Source organism: Numenius arquata, chromosome 3, assembly GCF_964106895.1.
Source record: "Numenius arquata chromosome 3, bNumArq3.hap1.1, whole genome shotgun sequence".
NCBI classification, from domain to species: domain Eukaryota; kingdom Metazoa; phylum Chordata; class Aves; order Charadriiformes; family Scolopacidae; genus Numenius; species Numenius arquata.
This window is the reverse complement of record NC_133578.1, coordinates 30,797,083-30,820,860: the sequence shown is the minus strand read 5'-3', so window position 1 is coordinate 30,820,860 and position 23,778 is coordinate 30,797,083. Positions and strand designations below refer to the sequence as shown.

The following is a 23,778-nucleotide window of genomic DNA, read 5'->3' as shown; positions in this document are numbered from 1 at the left end:
TCCTCAACAAATCAGAGCTACAACCACAACTTGGTGTTAGAAACAGGTACAAGCATTGTGCCAGAACTCTCTTGGCCAAACAGACTCACAGCACAGAGAAACAGAATTCTACAAGGTACAAAACGGACAAAGGTGGAAATAAACAAAACAAACATAAGAACAGCGAGACCTGGACAGGCTGGAGAGCTGGGCAAGGAAGAACCTCATGAGGTTCAACAGGGAAAAGTGTAGGGTCCTGCACCTGGGGAAGAAGAATGTTAGGCACCAATACAGGTTAGGTGTGGACCTGCTGGAGTCAAGTTCTGAAGAGAAAGATCTGGGGGTCCTGGTAGACAGAAAAATGACAATGAGCAAGCAGTGTGCTCTTGCGGCCAGGAAGGCCAATGGAATCCTGGGCTGCATAGGGAAGAGTGTGGCGAGTAGGTCGAGGGAAGTCATTCTCCCCCTCTACTCTGCACTGGTGAGGCCACAACTGGAATACTGCACCCAGTTCTGGGCTCCCCAATTCAAGAGGGATAGGGAACTACTGGAAAGAGTCCAGCGAAGGGCAACGAGGATGATTCAAGGATTGGAGCATCTCCCTTATGAAGAAAGGCTGAGAGAGCTGGGACTCTTTAGCCTGGAGAAGAGAAGGCTGAGGGGAGACCTTATCAATGCTTATAAGTATCTAAAGGGTGGGTTGAAGGAGAAGGGAGCCAGACTCTTTTCAGTGGTTCCCAGTGAGAGGATGAGGGGCAACGGGCACAAGCTGGAACATAGGAGGTTCCACTCAAATATGAGAAGAAACTTCTTTACGGTGAGGGTGACAGAGCCCTGGCACAGGCTGCCCAGGGAGGTTGTGGAGTCCCCTTCTTTGGAGATTTTCAAGACCCGCCTGGATGCAATCCTGAGTAACATGCTCTGACATGCTCTGGGCAATCCTGCTTCGGCAGGGGAGTTGGACTAGATGATCTTTATGGTCCCTTCCAACTCTAAAAATTCAGTGAAATTCAGTGAAATTCTCTGGACAGTTATTAATTTAAATCATCAGCTCATGCATTCTCTTTAATAGAAAGAGAAACCTCTTCCAAGCCCAGTTCTTTGGTAATTTCATTGGAAGCTTAAGCAGACAGACATGCATTCCAACTTTAAAATATAAATGCTGACATACTCTGTATGTGGGATTTGGGTTGCCAGCCTTATTAGACAAGCCTTAGTCATGCAAAACAACTTGGATAAGACATTTCTTCCCTGCCCACTCTGACTCACTGGAAAAATCAGGCTAAAAACCTTTTTTTTTTTTTTTTTTTTGGGATACCAGCAACAAAGAAAGTTATGTGAAAATGATGGAAGAAAGCCTTATCACAGTGAAGACAAAGACGATTGACAATACTCCTGTGAATTTTCATGGTACCATACTCACACAGTGGGCTCCATTTCTTATTAAAAAGGTCACATCAATTTCAGCTGCTGCCAAAAAAGGGGTAAAGAAAAGACACAGCCCATCTGTTCCAAAAAGCCTCCACTAAGTCATTTTAAGCTCGAAATTACCTTCTGTGCCTTTTCAAGCACCAGAAAGCTCAGCTGCCAAACCTTCTACCTTTCTACAATTACTACAGTAAAATTGTGCTTTGCAGAGACAAAATTGCTGAAGACAAACATTAGGGCAGCATGAATTAAAATACAACACTGAAAACAGATACTTTATAACTTAAAGAACTATTTTAAAGCTGATGTTTTCATTGTATCGCACAGAGTAGTTGTAGAAAGCTACAGGAGTCAGCTGTAAATAGCGAAAAAATTAAGTCCTGTTTGCATCAGAGAGTCTAAGAACCTGAATAAAACTCAGTTGTACACTTGTAGCCAAATCTCTCTCTTAAGGAGCTCAGGCAATGAATGAAGCAGAAAAGAGAAGATTTAAGATGATTGAGAAAGTGGAAGAAGACATTTATCTTCTTAATATGAAGAAGGTGCTCCTCTACTTTACTTAAAGGATTTGGGAAACAAAATATAATAAAGAAATTATTCTGCAGCCTTAAATACAGCAAAACACATGATAATTATTCTATTATGAAGACTCGACACACTTAAAAATATATATATATACACACACACACGTAGGTTAGCCACAGAAATATTACCTTATTCTCTCAGCATCAGTTTCCTTAGAAACAACTTCATGTAGTCATCCTACACTAAACCTAAAACATTCTCTTGTCAAGATCCTGTATGATAATCCATCCTACGCTGAACAATACAGGCTCGTCCTCCTTTTGCATCACTTCATATGCAATAACTCTTCCCATTCTAGTTTGTCTGCAACTCATCAATTTCTTTACTTACGAAAACACTTCCATGCAAATTACTTTCCGTGTAACCCTACCTCTCCCCCAAACACCTTCTTGGTTCACAGTTTTGCTTCATTAAGTAAATTATATCTAAAAAGACTTAACTAAAGATAGAAAATGCATAGTAAAAATGGAGAAAAAAAAAACTAACAGAAAACTAGCACTTAAGGGATACTCAGTGCTAAGTACTAAAAATGAACAGGCACAAACTGGGAGAAACCTTGAAACAGAACTTCTGTGGGAACAAAATCAAAACAAAATTCAAAACCAAAAGAACAAAATAATCAACAAAAAAAACCAAACCACACCACCAAAAACCCCTAAACACACTCCAGAATAGGACTGCAAACACTATGATGTGAAGGAAAGAAATGTATGCAGAAACAGTTGTAGAAATATGAACTGTAGATTCTAAGCAGCTTCCCATTTTTAAGCTTTAACATCCTCATTTGATAGAAATAATTGTCTATTATATTATGAAAATAGCTATATCAAAAAAGTTCACTATCAATTCCAGACCAGTAAAATATCAATACATGTTTCTCACTGCAGTATCTGCTACCAACTGCAACTCACATGAACTAGAATTTAGGTTACATATTCATTAATTTACCTAACCTTCTTTCTTCCACCCTAAGTATTCGCAAAAAGATCTGACCTAAAGGATCCTCTGCTGAAAGTAACAAAATCCCTCATTCTGATCTTTCCAACTTCCAAATGGTAAAGCCTTCAGCTCCAGGAAGTAGAGTGTTAGTGAATGAAGTTGAGGTGATAGATTCCCCTCCCCATCCATGAACTTATTTACACATCCATCACATTTATTTGAATTCAACTCAATTATAGCTAATGTTATGTCATATTACTGTGTGTTTTTTAAATGATACAGTAAGAATACAAGTAAGATATACATGATAAGTAAGATATAAATGATACAGTAAGAATACAAAGTTCCAACAAAATCTTTCAAAATACCAGAGTTAAAGGTCCATAAGCATTAGGATATATTACTTTTTTGCATGATGCCGTAAATTTCATACATGTGACTTGGATACATCATTCACATTTAAGATGTATGGTTTTCAAGATACAATTAATTCTGATTGATATTCTGGTCTTGCTTTTCCAATACAAGCTCCCAGACTTTAAAAAGCAAACTGAACAACAAATATAGCTACATGAAACATCGCTGATCTCACCGCTACTCATCAAGACGACACAACTTCAGAACAGCACAGATCTCTTCCACTTGACCTAACAGAATACACAAGGCAGTTGAGCTCTGCACAGAAAACATGAAGAGGACTTAGGGCACACACAGAGACTGCTTGATATTCACAGATAAAGCAGAGTAGCATCAAGAATCCAGACATAAGATCTGCTTCAACTTTTAGAGTCAAAACTGCTCAGACCATAGCTGTCTTTACTACCTCCAATTGTTACTTTACAGGAAACAAATTGTCTTCTTCCATGTCATGCATCACAGTGTTATTTCAGTGTCAATCATTTTCAATCTCACACTTGTTTTCTGAAAGTCAGAAAGAAGTTTTAAGAACTGCAAAGAACAATCTCACAAAATGAGAAGAAAACCAGTTATTTTATATTGAGATAAAACAGACTATACAAGTCAGAATTTCTACACATAAGTAACACATGTTCCTGACAATCTTAATTCTGTACAACACAGTCCATTAGGAGCTACATTAACATTACCTATCCAGAGTTGACCCAATTGATTAAGGTGGCTGTTCTATAAAAATGATGCTTACGGCCAATCCTAACTTCACTAGGATTCCCCCAGAGCAAGAAATTACACACCTTTGTTGGACTCTCCTTCACAGAAAACAGGCAAAGAAACAGTGTCTCTAAAGAAAGCGCAACTGTTTTTAACCACCTTATTAGAAGGTCTCATGAAATTCTGAAACTCAGCTTATCACAAGGAAGTATATGTTGCGTCTCTGTGAAGTAAGTATATGAGAATTAAAACATTAGTGAATGTAAACTAGTGCAACAACTACACCACTTTCCCCTTTTGTCTTGGTATGAGTTTAATAATTAAACTTCACTGTTGAATATTTAAACACAATGCAAATTGTTTACACAATCTATATTCTTCTACTGTTAAACTAATATTAGAGCAGAATAGAGACTGACCAGTCATAAGGACGGACTGGTTAATATTTTAGTGTGAAGTGGTAAAATTTTTTATATATTTTTTAAATAGTGAGGAGCACTAAATTGCTAACATATGTGGGGGGGTTTGGGGGGGGAGGGGCAGGGAAGAGCATTTGGTTGCTGTGTGTTTTGGGGGGGTTTTCAGTCTGAAATTTAAAGTCTCTTTTTCTGGGGCAAAACTTTGCATACTATCTCTTTAGGGATGTAATGTAAACCTACCACAAATAAACCAAGCAGATCTTTTATGCACCCTGTTAGGTAAGACTTTCCACGATGCTCTTCATTTATCTAAGCTATAGATCAGTATTTAAAAAATCAATTAAAAAATAGAAAAAAGGCAGCCTTCCACAGATACAGCCTTGATGACTTCAACCAAAATGCATGTCCCTATTCCCTCCATCAGACATTGCAGAAACATAAGCAAGAACAAGACATTAAATGCATACTGCTATTTTCATGCATAATTTCTACTCAAATCCTGAACAAAATTAACTTTTTTTTTTGTCAAATACTGCCCTAATACACATTCAGAAAGAAGTAGTCTTTCAAGATTACGAAAAATTCCAGATTTAACAGGCAGAATTGAAAATCCATGCAGCTAGCTTCATGGGTACCCTTCCTCCCGTTTGTTTGGTAGGGAGGGAGGAATGAATTTATTTATACATTTTACAACGTTATAGTTTTCAAACATATTTTCCTTGCACTCAATAAAACAACAGCAGAAATTCTCACCAAGGACTCAATGTTCTAAACTTCAACCATTTTTACATAACCTCACCCGTACACAGAGAAACTCTGGGGTTTTGTTTGTAATACTAAGTAGCTTTCCTGCTAAAACCAAACTTCAAAAGCAGTTGGTAAAACAGTGTTTCTCCTTCACTCAAGTCTCCCGGGTAAGATTTACCTTTGGAAAAAGACCACGGATGGCTTTACATGCAAACATGTAAAAGCACTGCACGACTGCTTTTTGAAGCATTAATCTTCTTCAGCAAAATCTATACACTACATCTACTCGAAACAGAAATATATCCACATGAACTACACTACACATAGTTTCCTTATTCTTTTACAGGTAGGTCACACTGCCCGTCTAAGTAACATTTATGACTTTATACTTCTTTTTATTAATTATATTAGCAATACAGACAATTCAATTTATTCTCTTCAAACACATCATCAAAAAATTTTAATCAAAGCCCAAGTTTAATTAAACAGCTTGTTAAAAGCATTACTCTTCTGTTTCCCTATGCAACTGTGCTGATAGGAATCATCAGCATTCACCAAAGTTCAAACCCCAGGCACCTTAAATGGTTCGATTATATGTTCTCGGTGTAAAGAATATACTCATCTAACACCCTTCATACAGCATGCTTCACAAAACACATGCAGTCTTTCAAGGGCAATTTAGACAGAAGGTTTAGGAGTGCTGAGGTTATTGGAATGCAGACAGTGGACCTGCAGAGCATTGAGCAACTTCTTGAAAAGTAGGGTTGATCAGGTTTAAAACCAACCAACCAACAAAACAACAACAAAAAACCCACCACCACAACAAAAAAAAACCAACAAACCAAAAGCAGCTCACACAGTCCACACATGACCACTTTAGTACGTGAGAAAACCGTTCTGAACAAAATACAAATCCAGACCTAACACCCTGGTACTTGCAATTATGTGCAGATTTCCAAGTTAAGATGATTATGTAATAATTATTTCTTACCAGTGAGCAGGAGGAGTTTCACACCTGGGGGGGGAGGGGAGTGCAGGGGGAAATCCTCATACTTTTTGCCTTATCAGCCAGCTATTCAGTTGGCACATTGAAAATAGTTTTGTAATCATATTTTAACGATTTTGTTTACTAATCAGTTGTTTCATTTGAATAATTAAACCCAAGAAATAAGGTTGTAACTTCACACATTCTCCTGCAATAAAAAAGTAAATGCTAATAAAAACCTTTTTAATTTTCCATAGATGCAACACATATGCATAAACATGTAAAATTTACTTATAGCAACATTATGCATTTCACAAAGCTATAAAGTTTGCATTTGCAGAGACAAAGAGATAATCATCACAATTGATTCAAAGTCAACACACATTAGGAAAGCAGAATGCCCCAACAGTTCGTAGAAATAGCAATAAAATAGCTACTAAAGAATTTTGCAAACAGCTAGTACACGCAGGAAAAATATTTTGTCTATCAAAATCTACCCATTAGAATACAAATTTGAAATACCTCAAAACTTGATAAAGCTGCTTACTCTTTAAAATCGTGATTAAAGTTTCCTAATTAGCATAATAATGTTCATTTAAGATCTGTTCCCTCCTTCCTCTCACAAGATCAATAATTTACCATCAAAATAAGCTACGAAATACAGTCTCTAGTAGGTTATAATTATGGGAGTATCATCAGCAGAGAAGCGCAGTTGACCATCACACCCACGCACACCTCCATCAGACAAATGTGGTAAAGCTACAAAATGTTTCAGTAAAATGACAGGCAGCAATGCTGAAGAAGCTCTTCCCTAGCAGCTGGCAAAAAAAAAAAAAAAGTCTTAGCACCCCCACTGACCAACAGATCACTTTAAATCTTTCTGCAGCATACATCAAATCTTAATTTATTAGATGAAACTAACATCTAGAGACACCCTTGTCTTTATTTAAGTTTCCTTGAACTTCCTTCTACTTTTCTTACAATCAAGCCCAGTGTACTGTCTTTAGCACCGATTAATACCTTCAAATCTGAGAGAAAGGACACAGAAAAAACAAAAAACAGCCTTTGAACATTTGGTTAATTATATGTCTCCAAATAAAGTAAAGGGGAAGGGGGGGTGGTACGGGACATACAAAACACCCTGTGACAATCAGCACAATACTTGATTACACAATTTCGGCAGCATCAGTGCCAATTAGTATTGGCCACTGACCCCTAACTCAGTCTGGAATCCAGCTCCAAACCTTAACCCGATTAGGGCTTTGTGCACAACAAATATGAAACCCCACAGTTGCACATTTTCTGCCTTAGCATCATGAGTTTTACCCAATTTAAATATTGAAGTAGCTAAAAAAAAAAAGAGGGGGCACAATTACAAACAAAGTTAATGTATAAGCATTATTATGGAATTTATTATAGCATCTCCAACTATCTTCCTAAAAATTCCAGGGTTTAAGTTTGGGATAACTCGGCAAGTTAAAAACTAGACATAAAACGCTAACATTTTAGTTTCAATTCAAAAGGAAAATTAGTGCAGTAGTTTTAGTTTTGCCATGTAAACTGCTAAAATTAAATTAACTGCTAAAACACATAGTAGACCTGTAGCGAACTAAAAGGATTTAAATTATACAGAGAGGACAAAAGGAAAGCATGCACTCTCTCACAGAGTTTAGTGCAGTGATCCTGGAACACAAGATACATGTGTATAATGCAGCTGCCATTTGAACACCCAGACGCCTCAAAAACATTTTCTCTATGGCTGAAGTGCCTGTAACAATCCAAAGAAGTTTCATATCTGTGTGTATGTATTTTCACCACTGATTCTCACTATACATCTAAAAAGAGCACTACTATACTAAAGGACTACTACTATACTGTAAAGGACTACAGTGCATATTCCAACTTCACTCAACACCTGCATAAGCAAAAGAGCATCTCAGTTATTTTTGCAATTGGTCCTTTGGAGACTCAGAGACAACAAGCCATGCCTAAACTATTCACATTCCAGCAATCAGCTGGCCAGACTGGGCAAATATCCAAAGCAAATTATTTTAAAAATTTTATTTGCTGTCTCAAGTTCTAACACTGATTATGGTGAGGAGAAAGAAAATCTTGTTCACTCCTCCTCCCCCCACACCCCCAAAAAATACAGCTAGGAAGCTCTCTTATTCCACAGATAAACAGAAGCTTCTCAAACTCCCTTGGTGTTTACAGTAACTCGGGTGAAGACAAAGTTGAAGAGTCACAGCACATGAAACAAGCCTTGGCAGGCACACAGACCTAAGCAAACAGAAAAGGTAGTGGCCTGCTACTATTCGCCATCCTGTTCACTGTAGAATCATGAAATCCATGTGCCAGTTATGATTTAAAGGAAGGGTTGCTGTCACAGAACGCCTATGAACATAAACAGCTTATGAATGCTTAGCTTAGTTCATTATTTTAGGTATTTCTTTTCCACTTGCATTCAACATAGCCTCCAGCCCAGTGTTCCCATATCTATTTGTATTTCCATAGGTAACACTTAACTGTTTAAGAGATTTTCATGAAGCTTTTGCAACTCTAACATGGCAAGATTTGCACTGCAATCTGCTGCAGTTCATTAGCATGAATTAAGCTTTTAGAATGGTTCACACCAAGTCTGACAAAAACAGCATGTTATTCTGTGATCTTCCCAAAAACTTACTAAAAATATGATTTAATAACTTCGAGAAACTTAGGGATGTTACTATTTGAAACTACTGCATAGATTCAACATTGAAGAGAGACCATCAGGTATCACGGTTTGTCAGTTACATAATTATCAAATAGAATGGATGCACAATTAACAATTTAGAAGCAGCTTTGGAAGCTTAGCTATTTTGTTTAAGGCCTGTTCAATGCTAAGAACAAGAAACAAGCAGCTTAAAAAAGAAAATAATCCATGCACATAAGGAACTAGTCATTTTTCCAGTCCACATCTAAACCCTCCTCACTCTCCTGTGTGTCCATATTTAGATCATGTCTCTATGCTGTTCCGGCTCAACTGAACATCTAAAAAAAAAAAAAAAAGCAAGGGAAAGTTCTCCACTGTTACACTCCGAGAAATATGAGCGTTGGCTAGGCTAAATCCTTCATCACCATGCCTTACATTTTTATGTAAAAGGGCACATTATTATTACCTAACAAACTCCTCGATCACTTCTTGTGCAATTTCACTAAAGTAAATGGACTTTCATCTGTCTATCCCACTTCTAAAATATTAAAGAGTTTGAAAAGATATTAACAACCCCTCTTATACTATCACTGCTGCACAAAAAGACTTGTACTATCAAGACTGGGTTCTAAATACAAACACATGCCTTAGCTTTGTCTACTGAAGTTCAGTTTTACATGTTTTAGCAAAGCAACATGCTTACAACAGAAGCCTGGAAATACACACTCGTAACTTTAATCCTACAGAAGTAAATATAAATTTTAGCATTGACTTCAGCTGTGCCAGAAACACAAAGAATTTTGATCTCCAAAATTTGGATAGCAGCTATCCACACTTACAGAGTGACCTGACACGTTTTTGTTAAGTTACGTGCGGAGACTAAAGACCAGTACAACAACCACTCTAAGTTGGGAGCTTTTTTAAATTGCTATTTTTAACTGCATGTGTGTTAAAGCATAAAGCATGAGGGATAGAAGTCATATGCAGAAGCACCAATTATTTTTTTTTTTCAGAAAAGTATACTCCTAGCCTAGAGTAATAAAGAGATATCAAAATTCAAAACTGAACATTCAGATTTTTCTTCTTTGCCTTACTCTGATGGCATGCCCTAAGACACTTGGTAAATTGCTCACTCCACCCCTTCCATAAGTAAGTTTACATAAAAGCCTCCTATTTTTTGAAACATGTCTCAGCTAGAAGGTTATTGACCCTCCTATGTTCAGCCATCATGATACTGCTATCACATGGTCTAAAGCAGATTGTGGAATTACAAGTATAGTTTACGCTGGTCCTAAGATGTCAGAGCTTCACAAAGTTCATGTTTTAAAAAATTCTAAAAAAAATAATAATTTCTAGCTAATTTGTTTTCACATGTGGGAAATACAGTATTTAAATTTACAGAGACAAATAGTATTTAAATTTACAGACACAAGCTAACTCAAGCTATTTCTAAAACAAAATCTGCTACACATAAGTGGCCTACGTGTCTCCAAAAGCTTATGCTTAGGATATTTAGGAGAGTTGCTTGAATGAGTGCTATGAGCTTCTTCAAAATTTTTTCTAAATCAAATTTTCTACCTTGTGGCCCTATTCCAAATCAGAAAAGAGGAAGGCATGCAGAAGGGCTGCTCTCCAGCCTTTCCTACAGCTCAAGATATTCTCAAACCTAAAGGAGACAGAAAGGACAAAGCAGAAAATAAGATGAGGAGATGAAAAGAAGAAACAGACACCAGAACTCTAAGAAATAACCAGCCTATTTGACTAAAAAGAAAAATAAATGAAACCAGGAAGGGGAAAAAAAGAACCCCAAGCAAATTTTACACATATTTCACCTCATTATCTTTCAACTCAATATCTTCTCAGCTGAATGGCCACGAAAAATAAAGCCATTCTTTTAAACTTTCTTACTGTCTTTCCAGATAGATGTAGAATAATTCCCCCAGCCCAAATATGGGTCAAGGCAGGGCAGAAGAGGGGAGGAAGATCTTAAACACAATTACATTTTGAAGTTCATAAATTACTAAACATAAGGAATGGAAATAGAAAAAAAATCCCAGAAGTATCAACATTGCCCTGAATGAATCAGCAAATTACAGTCATGCAGCCTGCACAAATGTCCATGTCATACATTTCACTTAAATATAAATCAGAGGAACAGTAATGTGTAACTATTTAAAGAACTCATGAACCGTACATAATGCAAATACCAACACAGAAGACCTAACCAGTGCAGTTTTCTGAAGAATCACAGTAAGCAAAATAAAAACATGGTAAGATTAACTAAACTATGGAGATTACACACAAATAATATATAATATAAATATATATATAAATATAAAATGAGTTGTCATTAAGTACTCTGTCCTGTAGAAAAAAAAATAACCCCCCCCCAAAAACAATATGCAAAAAGAGTGAATTCCTGGAAAAGAGTTTTAACAGGTTTGAACTGCTCCAACCATCTCCACCAAGTCCTGTGCTGAAGAGCATTATGCAGTGCATTTTTCAAGTAATAATACTCAGTATTGAGAAAAAAAAAAAAAAATAGTTTACTGCTTTGGAATAGTTATTCACCTGACATTTTATTTCACTGCCCTATTGGGATCTCCTTCCAAATGTCTCTGGCTCTCTATTTTCATGCATAAGGAAGTTAATAAATTTGAACCATAAAATCCATATTGCTCTACAGAATCACACCAGGAGGTCAAGGTGGCAGATCTGACTTAGGCAGTGGACAGCAGGAGCAAGATGGACTGCCTGCAGAACAGAAAAGGACCAAGGAAAGACCGAAAAGCTTATTTGCCAATTATAGTTCTGTCTTTTACAAATCACCTGAATTGTGATCACTAATAAAGTATCCATTAAAATAGATAACCATAAGTGATTTTTATTCCCATGAATATTTTCAAATAGAATCCACAGTATGAGAAACAGAGGATTTATGAAGAAAAGGGTATCTCACGGTGACAGTAATGCTGCTGTGGAGTTCAACCTAATCCTTCATCAGGGTACATGAGATCCAACTTACTGTATAGCAACATTAAATTAAAAGATGCAGCATAGCTTAAAAGTAGCTACGCAGTTTGTTTGACAAATATGTTCCATGACCACATAATTTATTATTCTTAAAACACTATAAATGTCACACAATAAACATCTGTGGCATGCCATTTCAATCTTCTTCGGCTTTAAGGAAAATAGACAGAAAAATGTAACGCTAACAGAAGAATAACTAATGGCCATGCAGCAATATTGCTTTCAATACAAAACTTTTACTATTATTGATAACCTCAGTATGTGTTGGAACAGTTTGGAAACTGTATATTATTTTACCCAGCCCCTATTCAAGGTTTACATGTTCTCTGTGGCACTGCTGGCAATGGAGAATTTTGTTTTATAGTAGGGTTTTACTAGATAACTATGTTTTATTTCATCAGTAGTGCCCCTCTATCTCTTGACCTTGTATTTCAAGGTAAGAAACTGAAATCAGAATTCTAATTGAAGAAGGAGACCAACTGAGTCACTCCCATAAATCTGTGTTGTGATTAAAGTAAAAAAAACCACCAAACAAAAAACAAACAAAAAAAAACCCCAACAAACCCAAACAGAAAAAGACATTTTAAATTATTTGTCTTGTTATTAGAAGCATGGATTATCCAAGCAAAGGTGCAGAGAGCAAAATTCAACCAGATTGCTATTTTATCTACAGTTAGTGATACAAGCACAAACTCAAAATACTTTCTTACTCTCAAAAAAACTATAGGACACATATTGAAATAAAAGAAATTCTACTTAAACATAAGAAGAAAATTCTTTAGCATCATGGTATTTAAACACTGGAACAAGTTACCCAGAGAGGTCGTGGAGTCTCTCTGTCTCTGGAGATATCCAAAAACCAACTGGACAATTTCCTGAGGAATCTGCCCTAGTTGGCCCTGCTTTGAGCAAAGGCGTTGAACAACATGACCACCAGAGATCCCTTTCAACCCCAATCATCCTGCAATCCCATTTTTTAAGAAATCTCTACTTCTGCCGAAGACAACAATAAAAGAAAGGTTTGGAGAAAAAAAACAATAGATCATTCGGATAATACCTGACAACCTGCGAATCTTAAGTCATCATCTCTACTTTATAGGTACCTTTACAGCCTACATGAAATGTCTGAAAAATTTACACAACTCAAAAGTTAATGTTTCCTTGAACACAACTCTGCATGAAATTTAATCTACTACAAGCAAATAACTGCAAAAGAAACACTGGGAAAAACAGTATTAAATAAGTCAAGAATGACTTCTCATAACTATTCTATTTGGAAATGAAAATAACTGACCGAAGTAGAGAGTCAAACCGTATCAATTTCTCCCGAAAAGAGTCACAGGACTTCTTAAATGATCATTCTTATCATTCAAAATGTCCTTCACCAGGAGTCAGTTGGGGAAGCCTCCAGCTTCACCTCCTGATACTAGTTCATACCTTAATATAAGGGAACAAGTCTAAAGGAAATCAATGGAATCTAAAATTACTTTCCTGCCCAAACAAGTGTCTGAGTGAACACATGACCCTGATCTTTAAAGATTATAAACTCATATCAGACTGCTTAGGAAAGAGTCAAACAGTTCTGCCCCTCCTCATACAGAAAAGAGAGTATCACATGAAGTTCTCAGACAACAGCTTCAAAACAGAACAGAGGAATGACTTATTCACACAGCACATGAATTACGGTGCTTATTGCCAGAAAACACGGTAGATGCAAAAACTATATACAGGCTCAAAAGTTTTTAAAAATCAAGTATATCCTTGGAATAAAAATCCATACAAAACATCATCCCCACTGAGAGACTGGGAGAGCTGACCTAAAGAGTAACCCTATATGCTTGCCTAGAAAAGAGCGTAAGAATAAAGCACCTGCTGTCAAATACTGCTTAGCTGTGGGAAATAAGTAAGACTTGAAACAATGGTCCTGTCACATACCAGGTTCCCAGAGCTTTAGGCTTCAAGAGAGAAGCAGATTAGCCCAGAATAGTCTTTGGGTTGCCAAAAACCACAAACTCCAAAAAACTAGAAAGAACCTAAGACTATTGCTCCAGCCCACCACTTCCCTAGGTGAAACACTGGTTTGAGATTGTGATACTATCCATAAAATATTTTACTCTCTAACACTGCCTGAGAAGATAATTTGCTTCCCCACATTTCATAGCCTTTTTTTAAAAACATGCAAAGAAACCAAGGTGGACTAAAGAAAGATCTTTTCCATCATTATGGTAATTAAAGCAGAATTGACCATTTTATTCAAATGACAAAAGGCTTCCAATGACTTATAAATTACTACTAATACAAAGCCAGATAAAGCAATATGCAATTTCAGGAACAAACAATGCAGTATTTAGTTTTAAGTAGTTAAAATATGTATTAAGATATTGAGACCAAAAAAAAAACCCAGAACAACCCCAAGCCCCTTTTTCGTTATCTCAAAAGTGAAAATACTTCAAGTCACTGTCAGTCACACAGCTTTCTACCCCAGAAAACAATCATGAAGAGTATACCACTAAACACCGTTCAATGCTAGAATGTTATACGCACAGGCAGAGAAGAGCAGTACTCACAAAGCATTCCACAATCTGTTAATCCAGAATGTGTATCAGCACAAATTTCTGGAAACATGGGCTTTTGAAAGAAAACTCCACCACCTTCTTCTAACCTAGCAACATAAGCACAAATCCCAGCAAATCTTAAGTAGCGTGGCTGGATACACGCTAACATAACTGTATCCTAGAACACTTTATCTTTTCAGTAATTATCAGCACCATGAATAGTACCACAAAAAGCAACTGAATAAACCACAAAAAGTTCTGATTATTTGCACATAAGTCCCAATGACCTTCCCTTCCTAAAAGACGTCCAGCATTTTTTACATAAGAGGAAAATTTATTTTACATTAGTTCCTTGTGCATACTATTGATTTCTTCAGACTGACACTGTCATTATGGTGAAGCTTCCTTCTCAGAAACAGGTTGTAGCAAGACTGTAAGCCCCCTTGAAATTATGCAGACTCACTTATTTGGTGAAGATACAGCTTCAAAAATCTTCCTATACTCCCCAAATATCACATCCCTCACATTTGCAGTCTTATTGTGAGAAGTAAATAGCATGGTCCATGCTGAAAGAAAAGGAAATTTAGGAAGCAAAACATTAAGCAACCTTATGGCAGAGCAAATCTATCAACTGCACAGTTTTTCCTATCAAAAGTTTTTACGTACTTGGGTGGAGGGAAACAGCTACCCAAAATCTTGTTAAACCTTGAAAGCGATAGTGTATTTGCAAACAAATCTTGCTGAATGCACTCCTCTGCTACAATTCTGTTCGATCGCAATAGGTCACACCAAGCCAATATTCTGTGATCAGAACTGAACATTCATGTTGACAGACTCAGCGATACTAGTAAAGTACAGCTTCATGCATAAATAATCGTCATGCTTCCAAGTACCATAAAGAAAACAAAACAAAATAGACAAACAAACAAAAAAAAAAACCAGGACTAAATATTTTTCCTTCAAAAATAAAACCAAGGTGTCTGATATCTAACACGTATACAGGTCACTGAAAAATTTTTTCATGAGGAAAATATCAACGTTCCTCAGCCACACCAGACTTTGAACACTTACTCATTAATATTCATCCGCAACAAGAAATGAGAAATACTTCACAGGTATCTGACAGGACTTCATTCTCTGTAAAACAGAGATTTAGGTACCTCACAAATAAAGAGTTGTCCTGCAACTGCACCCCATACACATTACTAAAAAACAAATGTGTCTCCTCTCACCCTGACGCTACATCTGCAGAGAAGAAATTGCTCTGAATCTTGCAGATTTCACAGTGAAAAACACTCAATGCTGAAACCAGACAGAAGCAGTCTGGATTAAACAGATGGCACTCTATTTAGAACAGTTTCACTGTTAATAAGATGATAATGGCATTCCTCCTGGAACTCTTTTCCTGAGCTCCCATTATCCCTATTAAAAAAAAACAACAAACCCCTGAAATCCAGAAGCAACTTTACATCAGCATATCAAAAAAAAAAAAAGGCACTACAGTCTGTCCTAAAATTCTGCCAACATTACACTATAAACCAGTGTTTATTCTCATTCTTGTAAGAGCATCAGAAATTAGTATCATCTACACTAAGGAATAATTTAAGCCTTTAGAAGTCACTGACTGAGTAGTTAACTTTTACCAGTTTCTTTTTGGATGAAGGGGACTATGCATTCAACCTTGAGGTTGAACATAAAAAAAATATGTAAGTGTCCAGGTATTAACTAAATCGACGCTTCACAATTACATAGCCACAGCATGCAAAATGCAGAGCTCCCCTGAGACTGGTACTCAATGGAACCAAGCAACCACCTCACTCAAGAAGCAGCTGTCAAGAGAATTCTCAACTTTCACTTACCTTTCAGTGCAGTTCCAGGATTTCAGGATGTCTCCCCGCTTCTCCTAGAGAAACAAACAGCGATGTTCTTTTAAGGTATATCCACTGAAAACCAAAATTCTGCTCCTGATGCCAGCCGGGCTTGTGAGTACCTCCGATTTCCCCCACCACTTTCCTCCCCTGACGAGATGAACCCCGCGGCCAGGCAGTGCGAGGGAACTGCCTCGAGCCCCGCGACAACTCCGCCGCTCTCCGCGGGCCCGGGGCTTATATACCTGCTGGACGGGGCGGGGGGGAGTCCACTCCCTCCGCCTCCCCCCTGCGGTACCCGGGGAGTCGCCGTCTGCAGAGGGAGGGAAGGGAAGGCCGAGCGCGGCGCCCCGCACCTCAGCGAGCAGCGGTGGCGATGGCGGGGGGGGGGGGGGGGCGGGAATGGACAACGGCTCGCGCCCCCGCACGCACAGACCCCGCGGGCTTCCGTCCCTGCTCGCGCACCCGGCAATGAGCGGCCGGCAACGGCCAGCCACCGAAGAGAGGGGAAGGGAGGGGGGTCCTTGTTGGCGTCCCTAGCCTGCCGGCCCAGGCCCCGCCCGCCGCCACTCAACGCCTCCAGTACCGGCTACTATTGCCGCCACCGCCGCCCCCTCACCCTCTTCTCCTCCGCTGCCACCTCCAACCACTGCCAACCCCGCAACTCAACAACGCACCCGCCCATTGGACCGCTCCCGCCCTCAACAAGCCCCGCACTGATTGGCCGCTTTCTCCTCCGTGTCTCCTTCCTCCTTCCCCTTTTCCCTAGTCCTCCGCCAGAGTCGGCGGCGCCGTTTTGTGTGCGGGACGTGCCTCGTTAAACCACCATGGGAGTGCTGCGGGCGGCAGAGGGGTGGGCAGCGGCCTCGCTGCCTTCGCCAAGACAGTGGGAGAGAACTGGAACGGAAGTTGCCCGGAACTGTCGTGGCTAGCCGCGCTTCCTGTAGCGGCCGGTCCCCGCAGCGACTTCCGCTTCCGGGTAGCGGCTACGTCCTGAAGGAGGGTCACGGAGCGGGCAGGTACAGAAGGCCCATCAGTGGGAGGTGTAGGGCGGTTTGTGGGCCCAGGCGCTCTCTGGGACCTGCCTGCGTCGCTGCCCACCCCGGGAGCGTCTGTGTGTGGGCTTGGGAGGGGAGGGGGCGGTGGAGGTGTCCGCTGCGCTTCCGAGCCGGAGCGGCCTGCCGTAGTCGCCTTGGCCCTTCTCTGTGCGCCGTTAGGTGGACACCCGCCCCGCCCCGCCGGGCTAGCGGGACTCGGTGCTGGTGCTGTGCCGGCCTTTCTGCCCCCCCCGGCCTGGGGCTCCCTCTCGGCCCAGCTTTTGCCGGCTTTGTTGTCAGAGAGTGCCTGGCTGGTGCTGCAGTGCTGGCCGCGGTGTGTGGGCGCTAGTGTGCATTACAAACTCCTTTTTTTTTGCAGAAAGAAAACTGGTAGGAGAGAGGTCTTGGGGTTTTATGGCAAGGGTGTAGGCTGGGGGCTAATCTGGGGGGAGCTTTTCAGTTAATGACAGCATTAGAGCTCTTCTTCAGGTTTCCTTCTGCAAGAGTATCCTCTTTGCTTGCTTCCACAGCTTGGGGTCTTCAAGAGTTACAGGCTTCAAAGCTGTGTTCTTGGCATCATTGTGTTCCAGTCAATCCTCATAAAAATTAAGGATATTAAATTTTTGTTCTTTGTTACCAGATGTGTGTTAACTTTGAGCCAGGATTTCCCATTTTATCTCAGCTGCTTTGTGAAAATGGAGACTTCAAAGCCATTGTTATTTTTTTCCGGTCCTTCATGATCTCACTGAAAATGTTCACTTTCCCATTTGCCTTGACTACTGTTTTTAATGGGAACTGTAATATTTTCATAGTTATCTCAAAGTTGTGTCTAAATAAAGTGTATATTTCCCAGCTTCGTGAAATTACTAGTGCTTCAGGAAATTACTAGTGAGGTACGTCTCCTTGTCCATTTATCTGTCCTGTGCCTGTTTATTGCCACAGTTATGTTTGACTGAATTGGAGGCAAAGGAAAAAAGGGAGCTGAGGAACCACGTCTTTTTATGTTTCATGTTTTTCTTCAGAGCTTGGTGATCATAGCTCTAATTAGAAATTTCCAAACTGAACTCTGAGCTTTTTGATGTACTCTGGAAAGCCTGCAAGCTGGTGGGCCCTGGTGTTACTAAAGTGCATTTATAGACATTGGAAACTTTGTTTTTCTGACAATATTTTCTGGCACAGAAAATTTGCAGAGCTGCTTCATGACTGTCATGGTGGTGGTGACTTATAACACAGTATCACTTAAGTCTGTGCAGTTTGCGGTATTGTGTTTAATCACCAACTTCTGAAATGCAGCGTAAAGTCTCCTAGCTCTTTGTTTTCCATGTACTGAGTACAATGCAGGAGATGCTTCATGTGCCGTGTTATGTGCTTTGAAATACTTCTCATAAGCTCCCTGTTTTTCCAGTAGAGGGTATTGTTCTTTGCAAGTATGTGAAAATAAGCTGATCCTCTCTGAGAAATAAAAAAACTCTGATCTTTTCTTGTAGGTATGGGGCACGGAAATGAACATGGCCATGGCCATGGCAAAATGGAACTCCCTGACTACAATAAGCTGATCCTCTCTGAGAAATAAAAAAACTCTGATCTTTTCTTGTAGGTATGGGGCACGGAAATGAACATGGCCATGGCCATGGCAAAATGGAACTCCCTGACTACAGACAATGGAAGGTAGAGGGTACTCCCCTAGAGAAGGTCCAGGAAATGCTAGCTAAACGAGGTCTTAGAGATCCGTGGGCTCGGTAAGTGCAAGAGCTTCAAATATATAGTCTTGATATGTTGTCTTGTAGCATCAACTGGATATAGTCATTGCAGATTATTCTTTCTTTAGTAAAAATAGTGAAAATGCATCTAGAACATATTAGTAAGAATTTCAGCTAAGTCTTTCTTTAGTTTTTGTGTGGAGGTCACGCCATGCATCACCTTGACCAGTGTCCACATTTTGCAAGGCACCCTTGCATTTTGTGATGTTTCATGATGATACACATCAGGCACAGTGACCAATACCTCACCTACCAAAACACTTAAGTAATATTAGGTCTTGCACACGTGAGTAACCCTATCCCTGTTCAGCAGAGATTGTGTGTTCAGATCTTGCTGAAGTTGATGGAACTTACATTGATGTTCTGAGTATGAATAGCAGTCCTCACATACAACAGGAGGCCTTTATTTGAAAAGAAGAACTATCCCAGTATACAACGTGCAATTTGATTCAACTGTGCATTTTATTTTGCTAAGCAGTGAAAAACATAATGGAAAATCAGATTTTTACGTCTTAAATTGTCACATTCTGCAATGAATACCTCCTCTTTTTTAGCTAGAGCAATTCTGGACCATTTAGGCAGCTGTTAAAACAGGGCTTAATATATTTCTCCCACATCATCAATTATGTAATACTATGCTCAAGTTCTCTTAAATTTTGGGGAATAAAACTGCTAAATGTCTTGTGCTGTGTAGCCCAGTTCTTCTGTATGGGAAAAGTTTCATGAGCAAACTATTCCAGGAGCCTTCATAGAAAAGGCTTTACTTCAAATCATTACAAGAAAAATGTAAGAGTGAACAGGTGATCTGTTAAAAAGTTGTTACATGCTATAACCTCTGGAGGGGCTTGGGATTCATAGCACTTTTTTCCTTCCTTTGAAACAGTTTAAGGCTGTAAGCACAGAGTAAAACATAGTTTTGATGATAAGAATCATTTGAGATATGAGTCCTTAGGATTATTGGTTTCAGGCCTGTGTCACATTTATGCTGCCTCTGTGGAGTGCAAGCAGTGTTAGCTTTTTTTTTTCCCCCCTTTGCTTATGAAAAATTTGTTTTCAGCAAGCAATAGTCTTAATCCCATAAAAAATTGGCACAATTTAGTATCATAAATTTCATGTAAATTAACCTGAGTTTTAGTGCATATTCTTCCAAGTACAGTATTCAGGAAGTGCTGCAAAACAACAAAGTGGAAGAGAGCTTGTATAATATTTGTTGCCCTTCCTAGATAAAAAAAAAAAAAACAAAAACAAAAACAAAAATGTTTCTCTGGTAAAAGAAAAGAATTGAGCCAATTATGTGAAGAGTTGAAATAAGGAACAAAGTCAAACTTAAAGCACGAGATGATTCCTCCTGAACTTTGCAAATTTTATGTAAGGTAGTGTTTCAGTTCCATAGGACAAGTACAAGTATCACGCCAATCTTCTTCAACAAAGGAGAAATTAAAGTATCAAGTTATTTGCTTCAGTAATCTGGAAGAAGATTGCATTATTAATATCTTGCACTAGAAGTCTTGAAAAAGTAACCCTCTCTAGGGCTCCCCTCTTTGATATATTAAGTTCCTTTTAGCAGGGGATCAGCTTTCCACCTTTGTAGCAAATGCACATTAGTGTGTGTACGTACTCAGTACAGAATAAACTGCATGGAAGATGTCATATTTGGATACCCAAGTGATTATCTATTATACTAGCATCTAGAAGATACTCTTCCATGCCAATACCCCTTCATCCTGAGTCACAGAAACCATCTGCACAAGAGGATCATCTGTGAACATAAATGCTTGATCCCCTTGATTAAAAAAAAGTGTATCATCTCCTGAAATGATGGCTCTGATGTTATTGCTTGTTTCTGTGCAAACGTTTTTCTCCTTTTCTTAAGGACTTTGAGTCCTTAGAGATGGACACGGTTTGTCTCTTCTATAATTACACTTGTTGTGCTATACATAAATACTTGTACTCAGTTACAGCAGTGACTAACATTTCAATAACAATGTAGGTTCCAACCGGGCAAAGCAGCATGAGGTTTGCAAATATTCTGTAGTTTTTTAGCTAAACACAATCTATTCAGTTTTGTGGTGGTTCTGGTTTGTTTTGTTATGTTTTTTTTTACATCAGTTTTAGTGAGTTTTTCTGACCTTAATAAGTGTAATATTGTAAAACAGAAAGTACCTCCACACTAGGATGAGTTTTCTATGGCTGGAAAAACTTTCCCTTTTAAGATTTAACGATGCTAGATACTGCCTAGCACAGTGACTAGCTTTTGTGGTTCCTCCATCCCATGCATGTGCTAGTATGTTCTGATTTTGTTTTGAAGAGAGTAAAAACAGAAGACACAATTATGTACATTTGGGGAGGTGATTCTGTTACTAGAATTACATTGTTTGCTGGTGTTACTTGTATCTCAAATTACATGCATAAAGGGTTTGAATTGGCATCATGAACTTTACTTGTGGCAACTCCTGTTACTTAAATGATAGAAATGTTACAGTCTCAACGCATATCTAGTTGAAATACCTTCATCTTTTTTTCTGAACAAAGGTATTCCTGTTAATGTTTATCACAGTGGCTCCACTGATCTTGATTTACTCTTTTGGTTTCATCTTTCTTCTAGTAATGAAGCCTGGAGATATATGGGTGGCTTTGCAAAACCTGTCACCTTAACAGAAGTCTTTACTAGGGGACTCAAGTGGGGATTTGCAGCTTTCGTCATAGCTCTTGGCATTGAATATACACTGTTTCCTCCAAAGAAGAATGGAGGTCATCACTGAAGATCAAATATGACAACTTAATACTTGCTCATCACTAAGATGAAAGAGACATAAGCCTGCTGCTCACTCTGTACTTAAAATATGCGTATTAAAGTTTATCACAGGCAAAAACATGTTTCTTTGATTATATTATACTTATGTGAAGGGATCAAAAAACACAGCTAGAGTGATTTACCTGATTTCAGTCTGGGGGGAAAAAAAAACCAAAAACATATATTCTTGGGTTTGCTGTACCATCTTTTGAAGAACAGGGGAGAGTATCAACCCAGCTCTTTCAAGCCCTGCCAACTTTATATTAAATTAAATTGAGAAAGTGTATTGCTTTTAGGAGAAAAATTGTACTGTATCAACTACAAGTTACCTTGAACAGATTTGGGTATTGGTTTTTTATAACCTAGTCTCGTAATAATTTATTATTTTTTTAATTTCCTGTTTTTTTTCCTTAGATTATCTAGCAGCTTCTGGAGTGCTTTAGGAATGTACGGAGTGAGAACTAAAGGAGAAGGGGCTTGTTGGCAACATGTCCTCTGCAGTGCTGGGAATTAGAATTGGCTGAATATACTACTGTAAATTTTGTTGTGCCATTAGTACCCATCTAAGGGTACTACCAAGCTAAGGAGGGTATGCTATCTCATTTTTCAATCCAAACAACAGGATATCTGTGTCACTAAACAGAAGAGCAAAACTAGACGAGTGAGAAACTTAAAATGCCACTAGACAATTAGTGTATTTCCATGGTGAAGAAACTGGAGAGTTTAAGTAATCATGTCACAAATTGCATGTTTACAAAAAATTGGAAGGTCCTACCAAAATATGGCTAAAATCTTTTTTTTTTAAATATATATATATTCATAGATAACCTTTTGAGTGATATTATAAAAGAGCTTTATTTTTAGAGCCAGTAAACATCTGCTATTGTGGGAATGCAGCTGTATTGTTCGTGGAGTTTGTCATCTCTGTCTGACATTGCTCAAGGCCCTGTTCATAGGCAAACATTTGTTTTACTAAACTTCTCTTGCCTAATTATTTCTCAAGCATCCCTATCCAGTTGCATCATTCCCTGAAAAACAAATCAAGAACCTACTGTGTAAGGTCTGTTGCACAAAATATTTCCATGTTGTCCCTTAGGCAGTCCCACCCAGAATACACATTTTCAAAGACTGGTATTCACTGCTTGTTTTCTCTCTGGGTCTACGACTAAAGATAACTGAATTTTAGATGATCGTTCAGAAAAACAGTTAACAGAACTAGCATTATATGCAGTATTGGTGAATATTGCACTTAAGATATGTGCTTCTCACTTCAGCTGCTCTTTATAATTTTGATCTGGTGTGCAGTACTCATGTGCTGACTGGCTGCTCCTCCTCTCCTCGCTCCCCCAACTCTTGTTGCAGCTGTTCCAGGAGCATAAGCTGTAAAAAAACTTTAAGCAGTGGTTCCTGACCCATTTAGTTTCCTGTTGGGAAAGGTTTTTTTCATTTTCTTCTGTATTTATGCTTTTTGTTGGGGTTTTTTGCTTGCTCTACATCAAATGCTTCAGGGTCTGAGGTAATTCCTCTAGAATGAGTGTTTTAAAACGTTGTAAGCCTGCCATTTCACTGATACAGCACACAGTTCTGTTAAAAATCAAGAGCTTTATTTACACTAGCTGAAGATATTCACACATTATTTTATTTTCAAGCACTAGCAAATGAACACACATTTAAGTTACTGATCTTATGTCTTCTAATTTCAGCCAGTTTCCAGATAATTTACATGCAAGCAAGTAATCTCAATTTAATTTCCACAGATGCTCTCATTTAAAGATTTAAAAATTAAATTCATGCCTAAGCACTGTCTTGTATAGGGAAGATCATGAGAA

General features: G+C 38.6%; 2 protein-coding genes across 3 annotated transcripts in view; one reads left to right on the top strand and one right to left on the bottom strand.

The window, feature by feature from the left end:
• The window catches only part of LOC141462885 (hyccin 2), a 76,589-nt gene extending 60,196 nt beyond the window's left edge, over positions 1-16,393 (bottom strand). Inside the window, exon 1 of the mRNA XM_074145031.1 lies at positions 16,350-16,393. The gene's annotated coding sequence lies outside the window, so the exon portion shown is untranslated. The remainder of the gene's footprint in view (positions 1-16,349) is intronic.
• A 2,491-nt stretch (positions 16,394-18,884) lies between these two features.
• Positions 18,885-22,023, top strand: NDUFB3 (NADH:ubiquinone oxidoreductase subunit B3). Of its 2 annotated transcripts, XM_074145564.1 has the most exons (3): positions 18,885-18,909; positions 19,014-19,134; positions 21,761-22,017. In XM_074145564.1, the coding sequence occupies exons 1-3, from the start codon at positions 18,885-18,887 to the stop codon at positions 21,915-21,917; spliced, it is 303 nt and encodes a 100-aa protein (XP_074001665.1). In that variant the 3' UTR covers positions 21,918-22,017. The 2 variants fall into 2 exon arrangements, with proteins under 2 accessions (XP_074001665.1, XP_074001666.1); XM_074145565.1 differs by lacking the exon at positions 18,885-18,909 and having other exon boundaries at positions 18,995-19,134; positions 21,761-22,023.
• Positions 22,024-23,778: the final 1,755 nt, after the last annotated feature.